At 33.8% G+C, this 24,134-nt stretch overlaps 5 protein-coding genes and 1 long non-coding RNA gene across 9 annotated transcripts in view; all 6 read left to right on the forward strand.

The window, feature by feature from the left end:
* The first annotated feature begins 6,001 nt into the window (after positions 1-6,001).
* LOC18048686 lies at positions 6,002-6,602 on the forward strand. Its single transcript, XM_024188007.1, has 2 exons — positions 6,002-6,324; positions 6,514-6,602. The coding sequence occupies exons 1-2, from the start codon at positions 6,021-6,023 to the stop codon at positions 6,516-6,518; spliced, it is 309 nt and encodes a 102-aa protein (XP_024043775.1). The 5' UTR covers positions 6,002-6,020; the 3' UTR covers positions 6,519-6,602.
* Positions 6,603-6,748: 146 nt separating this feature from the next.
* On the forward strand, positions 6,749-12,737 carry LOC18048688. 3 transcript variants are annotated; one of them, XM_024188003.1, is made up of 8 exons: positions 6,749-6,783; positions 8,500-8,807; positions 8,917-9,073; positions 9,731-9,911; positions 9,998-10,069; positions 10,761-10,868; positions 11,378-11,644; positions 12,312-12,737. In XM_024188003.1, the coding sequence occupies exons 2-8, from the start codon at positions 8,525-8,527 to the stop codon at positions 12,399-12,401; spliced, it is 1,158 nt and encodes a 385-aa protein (XP_024043771.1). In that variant the 5' UTR covers positions 6,749-6,783; positions 8,500-8,524; the 3' UTR covers positions 12,402-12,737. The 3 variants fall into 3 exon arrangements, with proteins under 3 accessions (XP_024043771.1, XP_006443337.1, XP_006443336.1); XM_006443274.2 differs by lacking the exon at positions 6,749-6,783 and adding an exon at positions 7,797-7,983; XM_006443273.2 differs by lacking the exon at positions 6,749-6,783 and adding an exon at positions 7,797-7,983 and having other exon boundaries at positions 8,504-8,807.
* A 916-nt stretch (positions 12,738-13,653) lies between these two features.
* Positions 13,654-17,942, forward strand: LOC18048689. Its single transcript, XR_002906381.1, has 5 exons — positions 13,654-14,218; positions 14,453-14,496; positions 17,026-17,131; positions 17,230-17,504; positions 17,851-17,942. It is a non-coding gene; the product is annotated as an uncharacterized LOC18048689 (long non-coding RNA).
* Positions 17,943-18,802: 860 nt separating this feature from the next.
* Positions 18,803-24,134, forward strand: part of LOC18048691 — a 9,299-nt gene continuing 3,967 nt past the window's right edge. Inside the window, exon 1 of one of the 2 annotated variants that reach the window (XM_006443277.2) lies at positions 18,803-18,824. The gene's annotated coding sequence lies outside the window, so the exon portion shown is untranslated. The remainder of the gene's footprint in view (positions 18,825-24,134) is intronic. The other variant, XM_024188001.1, reaches the window with a different exon arrangement.
* On the forward strand, positions 18,834-20,956 carry LOC18048690. The gene is made up of 6 exons (XM_024187532.1): positions 18,834-18,929; positions 19,222-19,529; positions 19,633-19,789; positions 20,478-20,658; positions 20,753-20,824; positions 20,945-20,956. The coding sequence occupies exons 2-6, from the start codon at positions 19,247-19,249 to the stop codon at positions 20,954-20,956; spliced, it is 705 nt and encodes a 234-aa protein (XP_024043300.1). The 5' UTR covers positions 18,834-18,929; positions 19,222-19,246.
* LOC112099983 lies at positions 21,519-23,363 on the forward strand. The gene is made up of 3 exons (XM_024187533.1): positions 21,519-21,602; positions 22,173-22,439; positions 23,100-23,363. Exons 1-3 carry the CDS (start codon positions 21,519-21,521, stop codon positions 23,187-23,189), a joined length of 441 nt encoding a protein of 146 aa, XP_024043301.1. The 3' UTR covers positions 23,190-23,363.

Below are 24,134 nucleotides of genomic sequence, written 5' to 3' on the forward strand. Positions count from 1 at the left end.
TCCTTAGCCATAAGGCTTGATTGAATGTAGCAGCAGCTGCAACATACTCAGCCTCAGCAGTAGATTGAATTATGATTTCTTGCTTCTTTGAACTCCAATAGAAACAACTTGAACCAAGACTAAACAAGTAACCTGATGTGCTCCTTATATCATCACATGATCTTGCCCAATCACTATTAGTAAAACCATGCAAGACCATCTTGTCTGCCTTCTCAAATTTTATTCCATGATCCAAAGTTCCCTTAATATACCTAAGCACTTTTAGCAGCCTTATAGTGCAATTCACTTGCGCAATGCATATACTTGGATAGTAAACTTATAGCAAACATTATATCAGGTCGTGTCGCTGTCAAATACATCAAGCAACCTATAATACTCTTACATAATGCCTCATCAACCTTTCAACACCATCTTCTTTACTAAATTTCTCATTTTGAGCCAAAGGAGTACATACTGACTTGTAATCCTCCATGTTGAATTTTTTTAGCACTTCTTTAGCATATTTTTGCTGTCCAATGAAGATCCCTTACTGTAACTTTTGAATCTCCAAACTTAGAAAGAAAGCCATCTCTCCTAGATCAACCATTTCAAATGCTTGTATCATTTGAACCTTAAATTGCTTCATCATTTCTTCATTGCTTCTTGTGACAAGCAAATCATCAACATAAAGTGAAACAACAATCAATTCATGATTAATTACTTTAATATACAAAGTTGACTCATTCATGCTCTTGTTAAAGCCTGTGTTCAGCAAATGATCATCAATCCTACTGTACCAGGCTCTTGGGGCCTGCTTCCAGCCATATACTACCTTTTTTAACAAATATATTTTCTTCGAATCTGCAACAAAACCCTTAGGCTGCTCAACAAAGATTTCTTCATCCAAATAGCCATTTAAAAAGGCTAATTTTACATCAAGTTGGTAGATTTTCCACTACTTTTGTGCTGCAAGTGCTAAAAGCAATCTAATGGTGTCCAGCAGTGCTACAGGTGCAAAAGTTTCAGAAAAATCAACACCAAATAGTTGAGTATACCCTTTTACAACCAGCCTTGCTTTGAATTTGTTTATAGAACCATCAGCATTAAGTTTGGTTCTATAAACTCATTTCACACCAATAGCCTTCTTGTATACTGATTTGTCCACCAACTCCCAAGTTTTATTTTTATGAATCGTCTTGATCTCATCTTCCATTGCTTCAAGCCGCTTTGGATCCTTAGCAGCCTCATCATACCCTACCAGCATAGCTATATTACATTTTTGATAAATTTATATAAGTGGTCTAGGACCTCTTATTGGCTCATCATCAATTATATTATCATCTTACAATTCTTGTGCTTTTTCCTCTGCATAAACTTGTTCAAGTTCAGTTGTTGCCCAATTCCATCTTCCAGCTTCATCAAATTTAATATCTCTACTTACTATGATTCTTCCCGTCAAAGGTTGATAAACTGTGTAACCTTTGGTGAGATTGTTGTATCCTACAAAACTCTATATTCTGTCTTTTGATCCAACTTCTCCTTTTTTTACATATGGAACAAGACTAAAACACAAACAACCAAAATTTCTCAAGTTATAAATAGAGGTTTTAAAACCAAACCAAGCTTCAAAAGGTTTTTTTTCCCTTTAAAGCCTTTGTTGGTAACCTGTTTTGCATAAATACAACAGTATTGACAGCCTCAACCCAAAATGCTTTTGGCATTTCCTTCTCAAACAACAGACATCTAGCCATCTCCATAATTGTCCTGTTTTTCCTCTTACTGACTCCATTTTGTTGAGGTGTATATGTTGCTATAAGCTGATGTTCAATCCCCGCAGCTTCGCAAAACTTAGCAAATTTATCAGCTATATATTCAGTCTCATTATCAGACCTAATCACCTTGATTTTACAGCCACTTTGATTTTTAATCCATGTTTTAAACTTCTAAAACAAACTAGCAACTTCAGACTTTTGTTTGAGAAAGTAAACCCAACACATTCTGTTAAAATCATCAGTAAGAACCATACAGTACCTGTTACCATTTAAGGATGCAGTCCTCATAGGTCCACAAACATCTGTGTGGATCAACTGAAGCCTCTCAACTGCTCTTCATACCTTATTAACAGAGAATGGCAATCTAGCTTGCTTTCCCAACTGACAAACTCAACACACTAATGCTCCTCCTCCATTGAAAGTCATTCCTCGCACAAGATCATTTTTCTACATGTAATCTAATGTAGAATAATGAAAATGCCCCATCCACTTATGCCATAACTCAGTCTAGTTCAGAGTACATTGATATGCACTAGATTCATCTTTGTTCCAATTTAAGCTGAAACTTTTGCTGTTCATTTTTACAGAGAACAACACTACACCATTTGGGTCAGTATTGACACACATGTTATTCTTAAATACAACAGAATAACCTTTCTCAAGCAATTGTCCCACACTCAGCAAATTTTGATCAATTTTAGGAACAAGTAATACATCATAAATTAACTTCATACATGCTGAGCTTTTTATTGCAACTGTCCATTTACCTTTCACTTCAATATACTGCCCATTGCTAACTTTAACCCTTGACACTTCTGACTTGTTTACTTATTCGAAAAGAGATTCATCAAAAGACATGTGATTTGTTCATCCGCTGTCTACAAGCCAGTCATCACATGAACTGTTATTCGAAAAACAATATACAATAAAAATTGTTCATCCTGTTGTTGTTCTGTTGCTTGAGCTTGGTGTCCTTCTTGCTATTTGTTTTTACCCACCCTCTCTATATGCCTCATTTGCTTGCATGCCCTGCATTGAATGTCAGACCTAAACTAACATTTCTTTTGCGAATAAGAGGTTTTCTTACAGAGAGGACACGGGGAGTGTTTGCACTTGTTGCCTTTATTGATGCTGCTTTCCCTTTTCTTGTAATTCTTCTTACTCCATTATTTCTTTTCTTTGCTGCCTCTTTGAGCTTGATCAACCTCTTTCACTTGAAATGTTCCTTCAATTGTCTCGTTATTTCTGTAAGCTCTCATTTATTCTTGAGCTTGTAGTGCCTTGACCTCTACCAATGTTATTGTTAACATATCTCTGGACTCTTTAAGTGAAGAGATTTTATATTCAAATCTCTCAGGCAAGGTCACCATAATCTTTTCTACAACCTTTCTATAAAAAAAAAAAAACTCTTCCCCTAGCATTCTAATTTTATTGGCAATTATCATCAACTTATATTTATAGTCATTAACTATTTATGTCTTCTTCATTTTCTGCATTTCAAATTCCCTTCTCAGGTTCAGGACCTGTATTTGTTTTGTCCTGACGTTCCCCTGATATTCTTACTTCCAAATATCCCATGCCTAGTTTGTTGTTTCACAAGTCATAATCTTTGTAAAAATTGTCCCTAAAACTGCAGAGTGGATGCATATTTTGGCCTTCTATCTCCTTTTTCTTTCATCCTTGTTATTCCTCATATGAGCTATTATGGATCCTCGGGATCTGCTTCCACCAAGTTCTATAGGTCGCATGCTTGCAGGTATGATTCCATTTTCACAGCCCATATTTGATAATTTTCACCTGTGAAAACTGGAGGAGCAGATAAGAAACCATTTCCTACCATATTGAATTTTAGGCTGAAGGCTAAGTGCTTGATTTAGTATAGAAAGCCTCTCTGGATTCACTCACACATTACAGGTCCCTTAAGAATATGGGCTCTAAAACCACTTTGTTGGTTTTAAACAAAGAAAAGAGAACACATAGAAAATTGGGGCTATTAAAATTGCATATCATTCATTGTTGCAGTATTGAATTCATACAAAGAAAAGAAACAAACAAAGGAATTTATACATATCTTTAACATATATATGATATCATAAAATTCAAAAAATAAATTGTTCCTACAATCTTGCAGGATATTATTGACAGCATAATCATATATTGTTGTTTTATTTTCACTCAAATCCTACAGCAAATATAACATTATCATCATATTTTCATTCTGACCTAGTTTTTACCTCAATTTTTTTAATTTCCTGTGTAATAGTTGTATTTGGTCTAAGCTTGGTAGTTCATGTGTAAATTTTTGTATGTATGGAATGTATATCAATAGCCTGCAACAATAGAATTTGATTTTATTTCTAAGATATGTCTTTCAAAATTAATCTGGTGATATACCTTAATCACTTGGGATCCACCTGCAAATGTATATTGGGGAAAAGTCTTCTCCCTGCCTTTTATGTAATCACACCCACTAATAATATTTGTTAAAAGGTACTTGATGTCTGGTTAAAACTAGAGGTGGCCAATGGGTCGTGTCCTGCCGCCATAGACCCATCAAAGGAAGCCCACGCGTGCTCGTGCCGTGCCGTACCCACTATGTGTTTCGTGTCGTGCTTAATTTTTTTTTACTTAGACTCGGCCCAGCACATGTGTTGTGGGGCGTGCCGTGCTGTGCCTAAGAAAAAAATGTCCACTAAGCTTTTTTCCTTTTTTAGTTTTTTAAGAGCGCATGCCAACTTGTTGTCTTATTGTTTTAAGCCTATATACTTTTTTGGATCCATGTGCCTTTATTCAATTTTAATAGAATAAAGAATTCAAAACTCAAGTTCATATTCAATAATAATAAATTAATAATAATAAGAGAATGTAATATTAATTACTAAATTTGACTCTATATTAGAATTCTTTTTTAGTACTTAACAACAACAACAATGATTATTTTTTTTAATAGTTAACTTCATTGTTAACTTGGAATTATATAGAGTCATATATCATAGTTTATAATAATATTAATACACATTTATAAAATCATGATATCAATTATTTATTTAATAAATTATAAACATAAATCAATTTTTTTTTTAAACTAAGAACTAAATAAATTTAAAAAACTTGAGCTAGTAAAATATATTAAAAGATTCAATTTCAAGTTATTTATAAAATCATAAAATTTTAAGTTTACTTTCATTAAAAAATGAAACGTGTTTTTTCGCGTGCCATGCTTTGGCACATCTCTAATCGTGCCGTATTTTTAAAGCCCACGTGCCTAAAATCTAAACCTGACCTAACCCACATGTGTATTATGCCGTGCTGTACGGACACGTGTCGTGCCTCGTGTCGTCCAGTCCATTGGCCACCTCTAGTTAAAACTTATTTAAATTAGTAAACTCATCCAAACAGTGTCACTTTGAATATTTATTGTGAATGTGTTTTTGTCAATATTTAAATAGCATTTTATATATCAGTGCTTTTTTTTTTCTTTTCTTTTACTTTTAAACTGTTGGTTAGAAGTCTCTCCTTGCGACTGAAGGAGATGCCTTTCCTAAAGCAAGAAAAAAAAACTCAAAAGCCCTCTTCAAAACTTGTGCAAGTGACATACGCAGATATGCTGCTTTATATATTTATATTTATATATATATATATATATGTAAGTCTAAATATCAGCTGAGCTCCTGAGCCAACAGCCAACACTAGGAAGCAATTTTAAAAATTTTGGTAAGTACTGTTCTTTATTTATTTTGAATTTTTGTTCAATTTATTATATTTTCACTTCAGTTTTGCTTCGGGGTACTCGTTATGTGCATTTCTTTGATGATTTTGGTGGGTTCTTTTAAGCTCATATTTTACTGTTTCCACTGGTTAGTTTAGCTTCTTCTACTAAGATAAAATTATTTGCTTCAATAACTTAATCGTTTGCGATATTATTATGTGATTGTATATAGAGTTATTTCATTGTATCAAATGCTATCATAAATGATGCACGAGTAATTTCATTTAGTTTTCTTTCCTTCTTTCATAATTGACCAGTAGGATTTCTTTCCCTTTTTTTTCTTTTTTTTTTTTATAAAAAAAAAAAGGGTTCTCTTTGTCTAGAGAATGTTTGTTTTAGTTTTGATCTTGGGTTAATGAAATGTTCCATGCATTTTTGCCAAGTATTGTTGTTGCTTGTTTATCGGGCCATATTGCAATAGTGATTTCATTTCACAAAATTCTGTAAGTACTTATTACTTCTAGCGTGGTTTAAGGTAGTGCCAAGTTGATATTATCATAATGGCTTACATTCCACCACATAAGCGGCATTCGAAGGGCCCCAAGAGGTCAACTCCAGTTCCGGAAATGCTTGTGCCTGAATTCAACAGAAAATTAAACTTGGGATCACGCAAGCATAATGCAGGCATGAAAGTAAATTACGTCGAGTACGCAGAACATGCCGTACAAAGATGGTTTGTTTGTGGGTTAGATAGTGATAATAGCTTTCCTTCTTCTGTCCATTTTGAGGACTTTCCAGAGGAGTCTGTTGAGCATAAAAGAGGAGCAAAGCCCTTAGTTTTAGTGACCAAAAATCTGGCTAAAGGTTAGTGGTCTGTATGCATTTTTAATTTATCTTAATATGTTCTACTTTCGTTCTTGATTTATGTCTGGTGTTAATTTATCTATTGGGAGGAATGTACATTTTCATTTCATATTCCTGAAAACAATTTTGAGTTGTAAGCAGTCCCTGCAAATGAATTCTATGATCAAACTGAAATTTTAAAATTTTCAGGATGACGAAATGAACTGCATTAGAAACCTGATAAATTCAGCCATTCTGGATCCGGAAGTAAAGGGTGGGTTAAGATGGCCCATGGGGAAGTCATATTCTGGGCAAAGATACAGAGTTTTTGGGGTTTGGCACACCGAATTTAAATCATATAAAAGCCCATCACTAAAGCTCAAGGTAAGAAATGCTGATCGATTTGATTTCAAGACTGCAACTGGGGAAGCTACAATTGAGATTAATCTGAAGTTGCGAAGAATAGTTTCAGAGATTCAGGTATTTGCTGCTTTTTGCTTCAACTTTTATCACTTAACCTGCTATCCTTGTATATGATTACATAGTGCTTGAAATTCTCTCTGTTCCATCATAATGTTAATGCATCTTTGATCTTCACACTTTACTGTAATTTTAATGAGTCCCGATCCAGTCACAGGTGGTGGGTATTCATTGTCGGAGCTGTGGACCCCACAACACAACTCCACCAATGACAAATCGCCATGGGCGCGCACATGATCGAAATCCTAATTGAACATATTATCTGCAAGAACCCTGTTTAGTGTTTTATTTGCTTTGTTTCGTCTTTCATTAACATGCGCTTATTACTTTTTATTTCATTAACATGCGCTTATTCTAACCTGAGGTTAATATGGGATCATTTCTTGTCATGCGAGCAGCTTTTGACATGAACAATAGATTGCAAGCTCTCCCCTACTCTGGGTTGATGTTTGCATTTGGGTGCATCCTGCACTTGCTGCTGTGGAAAGGTGTAAATAGGATGATGTTTGTGTCAAATGGTTTTTTGCTATTTATGTGTGGACTTCTGTTTGTAAGACGAAGACCTCTCTTTCAAAACTAATGACATTGCTTGAATCACTTTGGGATCCACTTACAAATCTATTTTGAAGAAAAGTTTTCTCCCCCGCTTTGATCAGCAATGCATTATGATTCTCTCCTTAATTTTTCATTTTTCTTTTAGTCTCATTTTATTTTTTAAATTTAGATAAAAAATTAATTTTATAGTAAATAAAATAAAGGAAACTGCTTTAATTATTAATATCAGAATTTAAAATTTAATTTTGATTTTTTTAATGATAGTGATCATTTAGTTAATAAGGAGCGATTAAGAGTGAAATAAATAAATAAATGAATAAGAAAGATTCTTGTCTGTCAGTAATATGGTAATTTATAGTAAGGTCCTTGATGATGTCCGATTAAAATTTAATTAAATTAGTAAATTGGAGAATTAGTTAAAACTTTCACATATAAAAGTAAAGTGGGGTCTCCTTGCCTGCCAGCAAAAGACATGCGTTTTCCAAAGCAAGAAAAGAAAACTAAAAAAAGCACACTTCAAAACTTGTGCAAGAAGGAGATATATTGATACATGCTGACTTTCTTTTTCTTTGTGTATATATACACATACGTCTGATGATCAGCTGAACCAACACCCAACACTAGGAAGCAATTTTTAAATTTTTGGTTAGTATTGTTATTTACATCTTATGAATTTTTGTTCAATTTATTATATTTTCACTACAGCTTTGTTTCAGGGTACTTGTCATGTGAATTTCTTTGATGATTTTGGTGGGTTCTTTTTAGCTTTTGTTTCACTGTTTCCACTGGTTAGCTTAGCTACTGTCTACTGAGATAAAATCATTTGCTAGAATAACTTAAATCTTTTGCTATTTTGTTATATTCATATTATACAGAATTAATTCATTGTATCAAATGTTATAATAAATGATGCTTGTGTAATTTCATTTATTTTTTTTTTCCTTCTTTCATAATTCTCCTGTACGGTATCTTTAACTTTTGTCCTTTTTCCGAATTTCTTTTATTGTGGAGAATGTTTGTTTTAGTTCTGATCTTGCGTTACTGAAACGTTTCACTCATTTTTCCCAAGCACTTTGGTTGCTAGTTTATTGGGCAGTACTGCAATAGTGATTTCAATTTACAAAATTCTGTAAATACTTATTATTCTTAGTGTGGTTGAAGGTAGTGTGAAGTTAATATTATCACAATGGCTTACATTCCACCACATTTGAGGCGTTCGAAGGACCCCCAGAGGCCATCTCCAGTTCCGGAGATGCTTGAGCCTATATTCAAGAGAAAATTAAAATTGGGATCATCCAAGCATGACACAGCCGCGAATTCAAATGACATCGAGTATGGAGACCATGCCGTACACAGAAAGTTTGTCTGTGGCTTGGATAATAATAAGAGCATTTCTTCTGACCATTTCGAGGAGTTTGCAGAGGAGCCTGATGAGCATAAAAGATCAATGATCATTAATCTGGCCAGAGGTTAGTGGTCGGCATTTTTAGTTTTATGTTAGATATGTTCTACCTTCGTTCCTGATTTATGTCGGGTGTTAACTTTAGTTATGTTGACATTTGGATTTTTGGTTGGTAGATAATGATAAAGCATGTGCGAATACATCAAGAAGCCCATGGGAATCGATAGCAGAAAATGTATGGCCAGATTTATTGAGTGCTTGTAACAATATCAAGAACGAAATGGAGGAAAAGCCAAAAATGTGTGCTAGATTTGGCCATATTCTTTTCAATGAGTATGTGATCTGGTTCCATTGCTGTTACAGCTTGAATGTTTTGAGTTAGATCATTCCTTTCCTTTCTTTTGACTTTGAAATTATAGCAACGAATATGCATATTCACACTAAAATCTGACAGAAATCTTGTGGTCATATTAGTACTGGCAGCTAAAATTACTAACTTTACGACTAACCCTAGCGCCATCAACGGATGACTGTAAATCGGATCTCCAAACCAGGGACACAAGTTAACATTGCTTGTAAAAGCCAGAGAGGAAAAGATTTATTAGAAAACAAAATAAAAGGGAAAAGAAAATGTCTAGATCAATGATTTATAGTGCATGCACTTCTTTCAGACTTCTCATGGAAGCTTCCATGGCATATAGAATTTGGCTTTGGCTTTAGTAGTTGCGCTGGAAACAAATGTATCCATTGTTTAGTATTGCTGCATTTCTGGTCCAGGAAACAAATCCATTTGTTGCCATGGTCAAGTTTTATTTTTTGATATTTCATTGGGACAACAAACTATACCTTTGCTTGGCCTATTTCTTACAATAAAAATGTTGCTATATGTATCCCATATTTCCATTCTTCTATCACATTTTTGAAACCTCAAAGTTTTCTTATCAAAAGTGGCTCAAAGAAATAATTATTATATCATTCATCTTGATGCAGGAACGATTTACTGAGCTTAGAAAGTGCAAGCGAACATCAAGTTGCTGAAACCGCTTTTAAGGCAATGAAGAACTGCTTTGACACAGGTGTCCCTGCTCAATACATGGAAAAAATTGTACATGAAGTTGTGCCAAAAATTGGGGTTGATTTTGCAGAGTACAAGGATATATACTGCGTAAAGGTAGTTCTTCTGCTAAACATTCACGATCAAGTTTCTTTTATCTCTCACTTAAGAAGCCATTAATTGTTTTCCCCCTTCTTGTCTAGTTGTATGACGGCACACGACATATTACATGTAAATGTACTGTTAACGAAGATCAAAAGCTTGAGCTCTATAAGGCAAGTCTTCTGCATTTTGCTAACTGTTATTTATGGACAATGGGTCGAATCTTGTGTGTGTTGCCTGTATTTTAAGGAGACTTTCTGCTAGTTTAAACATTGCAACAAGACTTCTGATGTATTAAATTGAATAGTTGAGGGTTTGAATGTAATCTTTTCAATGTGATTATAAAGGAGGTACCAAATAAATGCCATAAACATTAAAAATGAGATGAAACCTTTATGCCTCACTAAGACCTTTTAGAAGTCTCTGCAGGAAGAATCTCAATTTTGAGGAAAATAATTTAAAATGAAGAAGAAAATTCTTAATGAGTAAGAGTATACTTCTGATTGAGGAAGAGGCTTGTTAATTCGATAAGGAAAGAACTAGTTAATATTATAAACCAATTAAATTTTGATTTAAGTTAGCAGTTACCTAATAATTGAATATCTTAACAAATAAACTATGTATTGCGAATATAAAATTACAAAAATACTGCTGATTATGGACCTAACTGAATATGCCAAAGTTTAGGAGTTCCTTTCAGCATCATGGAATTTAGATTTCAGTAATCTTTTTCATTTGAGCATGATGACATCCAGAAGACCGGAAATATAAAGTATCTGATGGTAGTCAATTTTTATTTTTATTTACTTATTTATTGTTGTTTTGTGCAGAGTCTAATCCTTAATACGAACATTTTTCTTGTAGGTCGTACTAAACCAAGTTCGTCACATGGTAGCTGATATTGTATGTTTTGGTGAAAATCTAGACCTGAGGTTGGCACTATATACAAGGAGTACCTTATCTGCTCTCCCTGTAAGTTAATGTGCTACTTTGCGCTTGTTTTACTCGACGTTTAAGTTACCCCTTCATTTTTTACTCTGTTTATTTTATATGGTTATTGCTCATTAGAATCCTCATCTTAAACTTATAGCTGTGTTTTCATCATCAAAAGTATACTTTCGAAGGTTGAGAAAAACAAATACATGACAAGCTTAAAACAGTTAAACTTTAGTCATGCATTGCCTTTTCCTTGAAATCGGAAACCTTACATATGTTAAAAATAAAATAATAAATAAATCATTAGATTTTCAAAATTAGTTACCATCAATTAGAATTAAAACAAAAGTTAAATATAAGGTTTTCCTTGTTGTTGGGGTGCGTGTGTGTTCTCAATCTGTTGTTAGGAATGTACATTTTTATTTTATATTGCTGAAAACAATCTTGAGTTATAAGCCAAAAATGTGTATTTACCATATCTTATATTTTCCATGTAGGCCTAGCAAATGAATTCCATGATGAAACTGAAATTGTAAAATTTTCAGGATGATGAAATGAACAACGTTAGAATTCTGATTCATTCAGCCATCCTGGATCCGAAGGTAATGGGTGGGCTAAGATGGCCCATGGGCAAGTCATATTCCGGGAATTACACAGTTGTCGGGGTTTGGCACCGTGAAATTAAATCATATAAAAGCCCATCACTAAAGCTCAAGGTAATGAATGTTGATCGATTTTTTTTCAAGTCTGGAACTGGGATGGTTACAATCGAGATTAATCTGAAGTTCAGAAGAATAGTTTCGGAGATTCAGGTATTTGCTGCTTTTTGCTTTAACTTTATCACATGACCTGCTATCTTTGTGTATGATTATATAGAGCTTGAAATTCTTGCTGGTACATCATAAGGTTAATGCATATATCTTCACACATTTCTTATTGAAGTTTTATTTTGAGCTGTAATTATAATTTTCAATTTTTACTATTTGATGGGTATTGTCTTGTAGATTGCTCTCCCCCCCCCCCCCCCCCAAAAAAAAAAAGTTGAAAGGGAGTTTTTTTAAAAGCGAAAAAAAGAAATTTTAAAGGATAAACTTTCTGAACCTCTTTTTATTCTTAAACAGGTGGCCCCTCCCCGGGAAGTTAATTTTTCTGTCGTAACTCGCAAGTAACAAATGACTTTTTAGCTATTGCCTAAACTGGAGTAAATGTGATTTCAAACTGAGCTTCCAGCTTATGCTTAGAAGTCTTATGTGTGTGTCTTGCACTTTGGTTTTACAATCACCATTGGAAGAGGAGCTAGAGTTTGTTAATTGCTTCAGTCCCAGGAGTAGTGTTTTGAAACATAAATATGTTTCATGATTGTTATTGCTCACTATTTCCTATGGCTTTGTCCCCATGCTCATACAAAATTAGTTTTGTATTTGGTATCTTTCATGTTTCATTAACATGTTCTTATTACTTTTCTCTTTTAATCGTCAGGACGGAGAGATTGATACCGATTCCATCTACAATGGGTTTAAAGACAAGTTGAGGTTAATATGGGACCATTTCTTGTCATGGGAAGATTAACGTGATCACGTTCATATCGAATGGATAAATGTTCTTGCTAAAATGTATAGACTTGTATAAGTCGTTGCTTGAGTTCCTAAATTCTCATTCTGATCCAGTTTTTACCTCAGTTTTTTCCCGTATAATAGTTGTATTTGGTATAAGTTTGGCACTTCAAGTGTAGAGTGTTTTATATTTTCCATGTGTGGAATGTATATTAACAGTTTGTAACTATAGAGTTTGATTTTATTTCTAAGACGCGTCTTTCAAAATTTATCCAGTGACATACTTGAATCACTTGGGATCCACTGGCAAATGTATATTGAAGAACAATTTTCTCCCTGCCTCTTATGTAATCGCGCCCACTAATAATATGGTAATTTGTTAGAAGGTCCTTGATGTCTGGTTAAAATTTATTTAGATTAGTAAACTCATCCAAAACGGTCTCACTTTCAATTTTTATTTTGAAAGTGTATTTTTAAAGATTCAATCGGCATTCTGCATGTCAGTGCTTTTTTTGTTTTTTTAACTTTTACTTTTAAACTATTGGTTAGAAGGCAAACAATTCACATTAAAGTGGAGCCTCCTTGGGACTAAAGGTGATGCCTTTCCCAAAGCAAGAAAAGAAAACCCCCCATGTCCAATTAGCATTGATTGAGTTTATTAATTTGACTTGGGGCTTGTTTCGATCTTCTTCTCCTCCTTCTCCTCCTTCTTCCACTTCCTCTTCTTCAAAGTTCAATTATTGCATTCTCTAGAATGACATGCATTACGTAATCTGACGTTTTTGTTTCTTAAGCATTCACCACGCAAAAAGTTGTCTTGCTAGCTGCCAAAAACCAAATTAACATTGCTTCCATTATCCGATTACAGTGAGTCACGTTGTCCCAGTGTGGTGTCATTAATCTGCTTAATTTTATGTAGTTTATGTATTATTCACGAAGCATATAAATTAAAATTTATAATAAAATTACATTTTATGTACAATTATTGTTTAATACATAAAAAATTACATATCAAATTATTAAAAAAAAAAAGAGTTAAAAGCTCGTTTAATTAAATTATTGTCCGTTTAGTATCTGTATGGATTGTTAATATGTTCTACTTTCGTTCTTGATTTATGTCTGGTGTTAATTTATCTATTGGGAGGAATGTACATTTTCATTTTATATTCCTGAAGACAACTTTGAGTTGTAAGTAAGCAGTCCCTGCAAATGAATTCTATGATCAAACTAAAAGTCAGGATGACGAAATGAACTGCATTAGAAACCTGATAAATTCTGTAACGTATGTTAAAAAAAAAGGAAAGGCATGTTCACACGTGAGAGAGAGAGAGAGAGAGAGAGAGAGAGGGGAAGCTGTCAAATCGACCCGCAAAACCGGACCCAACCCCGCAAACCCGACCCGCCCACTGTTTCCGTTTCCGACCACCCCACCGGCCAAGGGAGGTATCGATCGAAATACCTTGAGCCGCTGGTTATTTTTCCCTCGTCATTTCCATCGGAAAAACAGCCAAAAAGCCACCGATCGAAGCCGTTAAGAACCGCGGAATCGCCGCCTCTGTTCGCCACGATTTGGCTGGTTTCCGGCCACGCCAACGGCTGGTTTTTACTCCTCACATCACCACCTTTCATTTCCGACTATCCACATTCACCGGCAGCCACCGATTTGCTGCCGGCCAATTGTTGAGGTGCTCACGGCTGTCGAGCTAGATTCCGACGCCGTCGCCGCGTGTCAGAGCACATCGACGCAACCGCTGGATTCAGCAAGGCACGAACCTTCTATCCCGACCTTTCCGGTCACCGTCGCATGAGTTCCGGTTACCGTTGAATTTGAGGGTAATTTCATAAATTTTTAATTTTGTGAGTATTTCAATAATTTCTAATTTGGAAGATAAAATTTGAGGATAATTTGATAAATTATGATTTCGAGGATAATTTGGTAACTTGTGATTTGGAGATTTCAGGGGCAATTGAGATTATGTTTAGGTGTTTATAATGAGAAATTTGAGGACATTGAAATTATGATTATGACTTGATTTTATCTTATGAGGATTTTCTTATTTGTTTTAGGTCGATGATATCTATTTGCATTTGTTACTTGAGGATATCATAAGGTAAGTAAATTAGATTTTTAAATGAATTATGATAAATAATATGTATATGTTTGACATATTTAAAAAGTATATTTTGATATGTACGGATATAGACTTGTATGTTTGTTCATGTGTTTATGTGATGTGTTAATATGGTGTGTTGTTATGTGTTATGTGTGTTTATGGACATGGGCATTTGTATGTGTGAATATCTATTAACATTAGCACGAAAATGCATTATGTTTCCTATGAATGAGAAAGTAGATTTTTGCCAAACGAAATTTGAAAAAAGAAAGTGAGTTTTACAATTTTTGGCTTGGATGCTTGAATTCGTTACTCGCTTTGTAACATCCTAGTCCAAATTCTGAGGGTAAATTTGTCCATAACTCACATATGAATTTAAAAAAAAAAAAAACTCTTTACAACTGATATCTCCTTACAATCGATAATAAGTCAAACTTCAAATATAAGAGGCAACGAAATTATTTAAAAATTTGACCAAACCATCTATCATTCTCAATTCAAGTCCTCTTCGCACATAAATCAATTCTAATTTCTAAAAATTGAATCACAATAAACTATAATTAGTAGAAAACTTAATAAGCAAATTAATTTTTTCTATACGAAAATACATACATACTTATACATAATGCAATAGATGATATGTCATGATCTTTTCAAAAGTACTTGAAACAAATTCATAAAAGTCTATTTTTGTCGCTTTTAAACTTTTTCATTTTCTTTCAATAAAATATATATTTTGTAATTGTGGCACTTTGCCCTGTGCGTGGCATTTTTCACTATACGTGTCACTTTGCGGCTCTCTAGCCCTCAAGACATGACCCCTGTATAGTCTCAAGAGGTGGCCCTCAATACAAAATCTCATAAAGCAGAAATTTTGTTTGCTAAAATCCATTTTCTCACTCATAGAAAACTTAATGCATTTTCGTGCTTATGCCAATGAAATTTCACACATACATATGCACATGTACGTAATCACGCTCAACACATAATAACACATCACATAAACACATGGGCAGAGACATATAAATTCACATTAGTACGTATCAAATATAGGTTTTTCACACAAATCAAACATATATATTGTTTATTGTGATTCGTTTTGAAGTCTAGTTTACTTATCTCTTGACATCATCATGTAACAAATGCGTACTGATATCATCAACCTAAAGTCATCAACAAAATTCTCATAAGATATATAATCAAGTCTCAATTATAAACTCTAATATCCTCAACTATCTCAATTTAAACATCTCATAAGCTCAACCTCAAATGTCCTCAATAATCGGCCCTCAAAACATAACATGTCATATTCTCCGATTTTTAATAAATTATTACCTCATTGGAAAAATCTCAAATTTTATAGACCATAAGTTGACATATTGAAAGTTCATTGCTAAAAATTTCATAGTTTAATTCCTTAAAAAACTATTGAAAATAATTGACGTTCCAGACATCATCAATGTTATCAAACAATTTTTTGTTTTGAACACACTTGCTTTAAAACTAAAAAATAATTTTTTTCTTTATCATAAAATCGTGAAAATTTATAGAATCATACTAGACATATATAAAAATCATTGATCCAAATTTCATAATTTTTGAAAAAGTATAGCTATGGTAAAAATAATTTTGTAATTCACGTTATTCACTGAAATAAAAAATTTTCAGGTTTTCAGACTTGAATTTGAAAAATCGTAATTAATTGAAATCTTATCCGATTAACTTGAAACAAGTTTCAAAACATTCTAAACGATGTCTAGTTTAACATATCCAAAAATTAAAATCAAAATCAAAATCAATTTTTACAAATTACTATGATTTTCATAATAATTCACTGTCAGCATATTTCTGCCAAATCTTAGGTTTCTACTTCTAGTGCAATCATGATTCTCCACAACAAATTAATAAAAACCATAAATTAAAACTTACCTCCAAATCCAAATCTTCTCTCAACAATACCCAATTCAAATTATGCAATTTGATCTCATGTATTGCTCATGGCAGAATAAAGAATAAGACTTTCTTCTTCTCTTTTTATTTTCTTTTCTCTCTTTTCTCTCCATCTTTTTTTTTTCCTATCTGTCGTATTTTTTTTTCTTAGCCAATTTCGCTTTCTCTCTCTCTCCTAATGGAAAGACATCTTGTTCTATTTATACTAGGGTAGAAATGATCACTAAAAACTAAAAAGACTTAAATACCCTTAAGAGAATTGGGATATTACATGCTTAGTGGAGGACACTCTGTATGTTATGTTGTGTGGGCGAGGGACGTGTTTACGTGGATTTATGAAAGTTAAGTGAGCATCGTACTAAGCGGTAATTGAATTAATGTAGCTCAAGTGATCTGAAAGAAAATGCGAAAGTTTGAAAATGACAAAATAAGATTTTGATGATTCGTTTTACAATATTTTCGAATACCGTGGCACGTCATCCATTTACATTATATATATGTATGTATGTATTTTGATATATGAAAAATTGATTTGTTTATTGAGTTTTGTACTTATTATAGTTTATTATGATTCAGTTTTCAGAAATCAGGTTTGATTTATGATGAGTGACGAGAAAGACCTGAATTGAGGAAGTATGTGGTTTGGCATAATTATCCTTAGGTTCTTCCACTGCAGTTTAAGGTTGCGTTTTGAGGCTTAAATTGTCGTTAATAATTATATTCGACGAGCGAGTTCTTATTGATTTTATAGAGATTTTAAAGTATATATTTGAATTGCAGTTAGATTCACCCTGTGGAGTTCGGGCGGGTCGTTTCAAATTCAGCCATTCCGGATCCGGAGGTAAAGGGTGGGTTAAGACGGCCCATGGGGAAGTCATATTCTGGGCAAAGATACAGAGTTATTGGGGTTTTGGCACACGGAATTTAAATCATATAAAAGCCCATCACTAAAGCTCAAGGTAAGAAATGCTGATCGATTTGATTTCAAGACTGCAACTGGGGAAGCTACAATTGAGATTAATCTGAAGTTGCGAAGAATAGTTTCGGAGATTCAGGTATTTGCTGCTTTTTGCTTCAACTTTTATCACTTAACCTGCTATCCTTGTATATGATTACATAGTGCTTGAAATTCTCTCTGTTCCATCATAATGTTAATGCATCTTTGATCTTCACACTTTACTGTAATTTTAATGAGTCCCGATCCAGTCACAGGTGGTGGGTGTTCATTGGCGGAGCTGCGGGCCCCACAACACAGCTCCACCAATGACAAATCGCCATGGGCGCGCACATGATCGAAATGCTAATTGAACATATTATCTGCAAGAACCCTGTTTAGTGTTCTATTAGCTTTGTTTCGTCTGTCATTAACATGCGCTTATTACCTTTTATTTCAATCGTCAGGATGGGAAGATTGATACTGATTCCGTCTACAGTGGGTTTAAAGACAACCTGAGGTTAATGTGGGATCATTTCTTGTCATGCGAGCAGCTTTTGACATGAACAACAGATTGCAAGCTCTCCCCTACTCTGGGTTGATGTTTGCATTTGGGTGCATCCTGTACTTGCTGCTGTGGAAAGATGTAAATAGGATGATGTTTGTGTCAAATGGTTTTTTGCTAATTATGTGTGCACTTTTATTAAATCTTTGCTGGAGTAGTTCTCATTCTGAACTTCAAATTTTGTCCAGTTTCGGCCTCATTTTTTTTCTCGTGTTTTACCTTTTCATGTGTGAATAAATATCAACAACTAGTACAAATTTGTAAGACTAAGACCTGTCTTTCAAAATTAATGACATTGCTTGAATCACTTGGGATCCACTTGCAGATCTATTTTGAAGAAAAGTTTTCTCCCCAACCTTAATCGGTAATGCATTATGATTCTCTCCTTATTTTTTTTCTTTTTTCTTTTAGTCTCATTTTATTTTTTAAATTTAGATTAAAAAAATCAATTTAATAACAAATAAAATAAAAGAAACTGGTTTAATTGTTAATATCAGAATTTAAAATTTAATTTTGATTTTTTTTTTTAATGATGGTGATCGTTTAGTCCATAAGGAGCGATCAAGAGTAACAAAAAAAGATTATTGTCTGTCAGTAATATGGTAATTTATAGAAAGGTCCCTGATGATGTCCGGTTAAAATTTAATTAAATTAGTAAATTAGAGAATTAGTTAATTTTTTCACATATTACATTAAAGTGGAGTCTCGCTGCGAGCAAAAGAGATGCCTTTTACAAAGCAAGAAAAGAAAACACAAAAAGCACACTTCAAAACTTGTGCAAGAAGGAGATATGTATATTGATACATGTATATACACCCACGTCTGAGGATCAGCTGAACCAACACCCAACACTAGGAAGCAATTTTAAAATTTTTGGTTAGTATTGTTATTTACATCTTATCAATTTTTGTTCAATTTATTATATTTTCAGTACAGCTTTGTTTCAGGGTACTTGTCATGTGAATTTCTCTGATGATTTTGGTGGGTTCTTTTCAGCTTTTATTTCACTGTCTCCACTGGTTAGCTTAGCTACTGTCTACTGAGATAAAATCATTTGCTAGAATAACTTAATCTTTTGCTATTTTGTTATATTCATTTTATACAGAATTAAATCATTGTATCAAATGTTTGTTTTAGCTCTGATCTTGCGTTACTGAAACGTTTCATTCATTTTTCCCAAGCACTTTGGTTGCTAGTTTATCGGGCAGTACTGCGATAGTGATTTCAATTTACAAAATTCTGTAAATATTTATTATTCTTAGTGTCGTTTAAGGTAGTGTGAAGTTAATATTATCACAATGGCTTACATTCCACCAAATTTGAGGCGTTCGAAGGACCCCCAGAGGCCCTCTCCAGTTCCGGAGATGCTTGAGCCTATATTCAACAGAAAATTAAAATTGGGATCATCCAAGCATGACGCAGGCGCGAGTACAAATTGCATCGAGTATGGAGACCATGCCGTTCACAGATCGTTTGTCTGTGGCTTGGATAATAATAAAAGCATTTCTTCTGACCATTTCGAGGAGGTTCCAGAGGAGCCTGATGAGCAAAAAAGATCAGTGACCATTAATCTGGCCACAGGTTAGTGGTCGGCATTTTTAGTTTTATGTTAGATATGTTCTACTTTCGTTCTTGATTTATGTCGGGTGTTAACTTTAGTTATGTTGACATTTTTGGTTGGTAGATAATGATAAAGCGTGTGCAAATACATCAAGAAGCCCCTGGGAATCGATAGCAGCAAATGTATGGCCAGATGTATTGAGTGCTTGTAACATTGTCAAGAACGAAATGGAGGAAAAGCCAAAAATGGTTGCTAGATTTGGCAATATTCTTTTCGATGAGTATGTGATCTGGTTCCATTGGTGTTCCAGCTTGAATGTTTTTAGTTTGATCATTCCATTCCTTTCTTTTGGCTTTGAAATTGTAGCAACGAATATGCATATTCACACTGAAATCTGACAGAAATTTTGCGGTCATATAAGTACCGGCAGCTAAAATTACGAAGTTTACCATTAACGCTAGTGCCATCAACGGATGACAGTAAATCGGATCTCCAAACCAGGGATACAAGTTAACATTGCTTGTAAAAGCTAAAGAAGAAAAGATTTATTAAAAAAATAATAATAATAAATAAAGGGAAAAGAAATGACAAGATCAATGATTTATAGTGCATGCACTTCTTGAGACTTGTTGTATCTCAAGGAAGCTTCCATGGCATCTAGAATTTGGCTTTGGCTTCTTGTAGGCACATTTCAGTAGTTGCTGCTGGAAACAAATGTATCCATTGTCTTAGTACTGCTACATTTCTGGTGCGAGAAACAAATCAATCTGTTGCCATGGCCAGGTTTTATTGTTTGATATTTCATTGGGACAGCAAACTAAACCATTGCTTGGCCTATTTCTTAGAATAAAAATGATACTATGTGTATCACATATTTCCATTCTTCTATCACGTCTTTGAAACTGCTATTAGTTTTCTTATCAAGGTGCCTCAAAGAAATAATTATTATATAATTCATCTTGACGCAGGAACGATTTACTGAGCTTAGAAAGTGCAAGCGAACATCAAGTTGCTGAAACCGCTTTTAAGGCAATGAGGACCTGCTTTGACACAGGTGTCCCTGCTACATACATGGAAAAAATTGTACATAAAGTTGTGCCAAAAATTGGGGTTGATTTTGTACAGGACAAGGATATATACCATGTACAGGTAGTTCTTCTGCTAAACACTTATATATTCACGATCAAGTTTCTTTTATCTCTCACTTAATTTGGCCATTAATTGTTTTCCCCTTCTTGTCTAGTTGTGTGACGGCACACGACAAATTTTGTGCAAATGTACTGTTAAAGAAGATAAAAAGCTTGAGCTCTATAAGGCAAGTTTTATGCATTTGGCTAACTGTTATTTAAATCTTGTGTGTGTTGCCTGTATTTTAAGGAGACTTTTTGCTTGTTCAAACATCGCAACAAGACTTCTGATGTATTGAATTGAATAGATGAGGGTCTGAATATAATCTTTTCACTGTGATTATAAAGGAGGTACCAAAATAAAAGCGATAAACATTAAGAATGAGATGAAACCTTTATGCCTCACTAAGACTTTTTAGAAGTCTCTGCAGGAATAATCTCAATTTTGAGGAAAAGAGTTTAAAATGAAGAAGAAAATTCTCAATGAGTAAGACTAATTCTACTTCTGATTGAGGAAGAGGCTTGTTAATTCGATAAGGAAAGATCTAGTTAGTATTATGAACCAATTAAAATTTGAATTACGTTAGTTTACCTGTAATTGAATGTCTAAACCAACAAACTATGTATTACATTACAGTTGCGAATATAAAATTATAAAAATACTGCTGATTATGGACCAAATTGAATATGCCAATCTTTAGGAACTCCTTTCAGCATCATGGATTTAGATTTCAGTAATCTTTTTTATTTGACTATGGTGACATCCCGAAGACCTGAACTATCCAGTATCTGATGGTAGTCATTTTTTATTTATTTATTGTTGCATTCTCGTCTTGAATATGAACATTTTTCTTGTAGGTCCAACTAAACCAAGTTCGTCACATGGTAGCTGATATATTCTGTTTTGATGAAAATCTAGATTTGAGGTTGGCACTATATACAAGAAGTACCTTATTTGCTCTCCCTGTGAGTTCATCTGCTACTTTGCGCTTGTTTTACCTAGACTTTTAAGTTACCCCTTCATTTTTTACTCTTTTTGTTTTATTTGGTTATTGCTCATTAGAATCCTCATCGATACAGATGGTGGGGAATAAAAATTCAAGACCAGGGTAAATGAGGAAATCTAAAACTTATAGCTGTGTTTTCATCATCAAAACTCAAAAGTTTACTTTCGAAGGGTTGAGAAAAACAAATATATGACGAGCTTAAACGGTCAAACTTTAGTCATGCATTGCCCTTTCCTTGAAATCAGAAACCTTACAAATGTTAAAAATAAAATAATAAATAAATCATTAGATTTTCAAAATTAGTTGCCATCAATTAGAATTAAAACAAAAGTTAAATATAAGGTTTTTCTTGTTGTTGGGGTGCGTATGTGTGTTCTCGATCTGTTGTGAGGAATGTACATTTTTATTTTATATTGCTGGAAACAATCTTGAGTTATAAGCCAAAAATGTGTATTTACCATATCTTATATTTTCTATGTAGGCCTAGCAAATGAATTCCATGATGAAACTGAAATTGTAAAATTTGCAGGATGATGACATGAGCAGCATTAGAATTCTGATTAATTCAGCCATCCCGGATCCGAAGGTAAAGGGTGGTTTAAGATGGCCCGTGGGCAAGTCATATTCCGGGAATTACACAGTTGTTGGGGTTTGGCACAATGAATTTAAGTCATATAAAAGCCCATCACTAAAGCTCAAGGTAAGAAATGTTGATCGATTTCTTTTCAAGGCTGGAACTGGGGTAGCTACAATCGAGATTAATCTAAAGTTCAGAAGAATAATTTCGGACATTCAGGTATTTGCTGCTTTTTGTTTTAACTTTATCACGTGACCTGCTATCTTTGTGTATGAATATATAGAGCTTGAAATTCTTGCTGTTACATCATAAGGTTAATGCATATATCTTCACACATTTCTTATTGAGGTTTTATTTTGAGCTATAATTATAATTTTCAATTTTTACTATTTAATGGGTATTTTCTTGTAGATTGCTGTACCCAAAAAAAAAAAAAAAATTTGATCAAGAGTATTTTTAACGGTGAAATAGCAAGATTCTAATGTATAATCTTCATGAACTCGTTTTAGTTGTTATACAGTTGTCCCTCTCTGTTAGTTTATTTATTCTGTCGTAACTCGCAAGTAACAAATGACTTTTTAGCTATTGCCTAAACTGGAGTAAATGTGATTTCAAAACTGAGCTTCCAGCTTATGACTTAGAAGTCTTATGTGTGTGACTTGCACTTTGGTTTTACAATCACCATTGGAAGAGGAGCTAGAGTTTGTTAATTGCTTCAGTCCCAGGATTAGTGTTTTGAAACATAAATATGTTTCATGATTGTTATTGCTCACTATTTCCTATGGCTTTGTCCCCATGATCATACAAAATTAGTTTTGTATTTGGTATCTTTCATGTTTCATTAACATGTTCTTATTACTTTTCTCTTTTAATCGTCAGGACGGGGAGATTGATCCCGATTCCATCTACAATGGGTTTAAAGACAAGTTGAGGTTAATATGGGACCATTTCTTGTCATGGGAAGATTGATACTGATTCCATCTACAGTGGGTTTTAAAGCCAACTTGAGGCTAATATGGGATCATTTCTTGTCATGCGAGTAACCTTGGACATAAACAGCTCTCCTTCTACTTCGTTCGTATTTGCATGCGTGTGCATTATGTACTTATTGCTATTGAAAGATGTAAATGCAAGAACGAGATCACGTTCATATCGAATGGATAAATGTTTTTGCTAAAATGTATAGACTTGTATAAGTCGTTGCTTGAGTTCATAAATTCTCATTCTGACCCAGTTCTTACCTCAGTTTTTTCCCGTATAATAGTTGTATTTGGTATAAGTCTGGCAGTTCCTGTGTAGTCTTTTATATTTTCCATGTGTGGAATGTATATTAACAGCTTGTAACTATAGAGTTTGATTTTATTTCTAAGACCCGTCTTTCAAAATTTATCTAGTGACATACTTGAATCACTTGGGATCCACTGGCAAATGTATATTGAAGAACAATTTTCTCTCTGCCTCTTATGTAATCGCACCCACTGATAATATGGTAATTTGTTAGAAGGTCCTTGATGTCTGGTTAAAATTTATTTAGATTAGTAAACTCATCCAAAACGGTCTCACTTTCAATTTTTATTTTGAAAGTGTATTTTTAAAGATTCAATCGGCATTCTGCATGTCAATGCTTTTTTTATTTTTTTACTTTTACTTTTAAACTATTGGTTAGAAGGCAAACAATTCACATTAAAGTGGAGCCTCCTTGGGACTAAAGGTGATGCCTTTCCCAAAGCAAGAAAAGAAAACTCAAAAGCCCACTTCAAAACTTGCGCAAGAAGGAGATGTTATTGACATATGCAGACATGCTGTCTTAATTTTTTTTGGTGCCTCTTTACATACATACAAGTCTGAAGACAGCTAAGCGCCTGAGCCAAACAGCAAACACTAGGGAGCAATTTTTAAATTTTTGGGTAGTAT

This window comes from Citrus clementina, unplaced genomic scaffold (genome assembly GCF_000493195.1).
Source record: "Citrus clementina cultivar Clemenules unplaced genomic scaffold, Citrus_clementina_v1.0 scaffold_3, whole genome shotgun sequence".
NCBI lineage: Eukaryota > Viridiplantae > Streptophyta > Magnoliopsida > Sapindales > Rutaceae > Citrus > Citrus x clementina.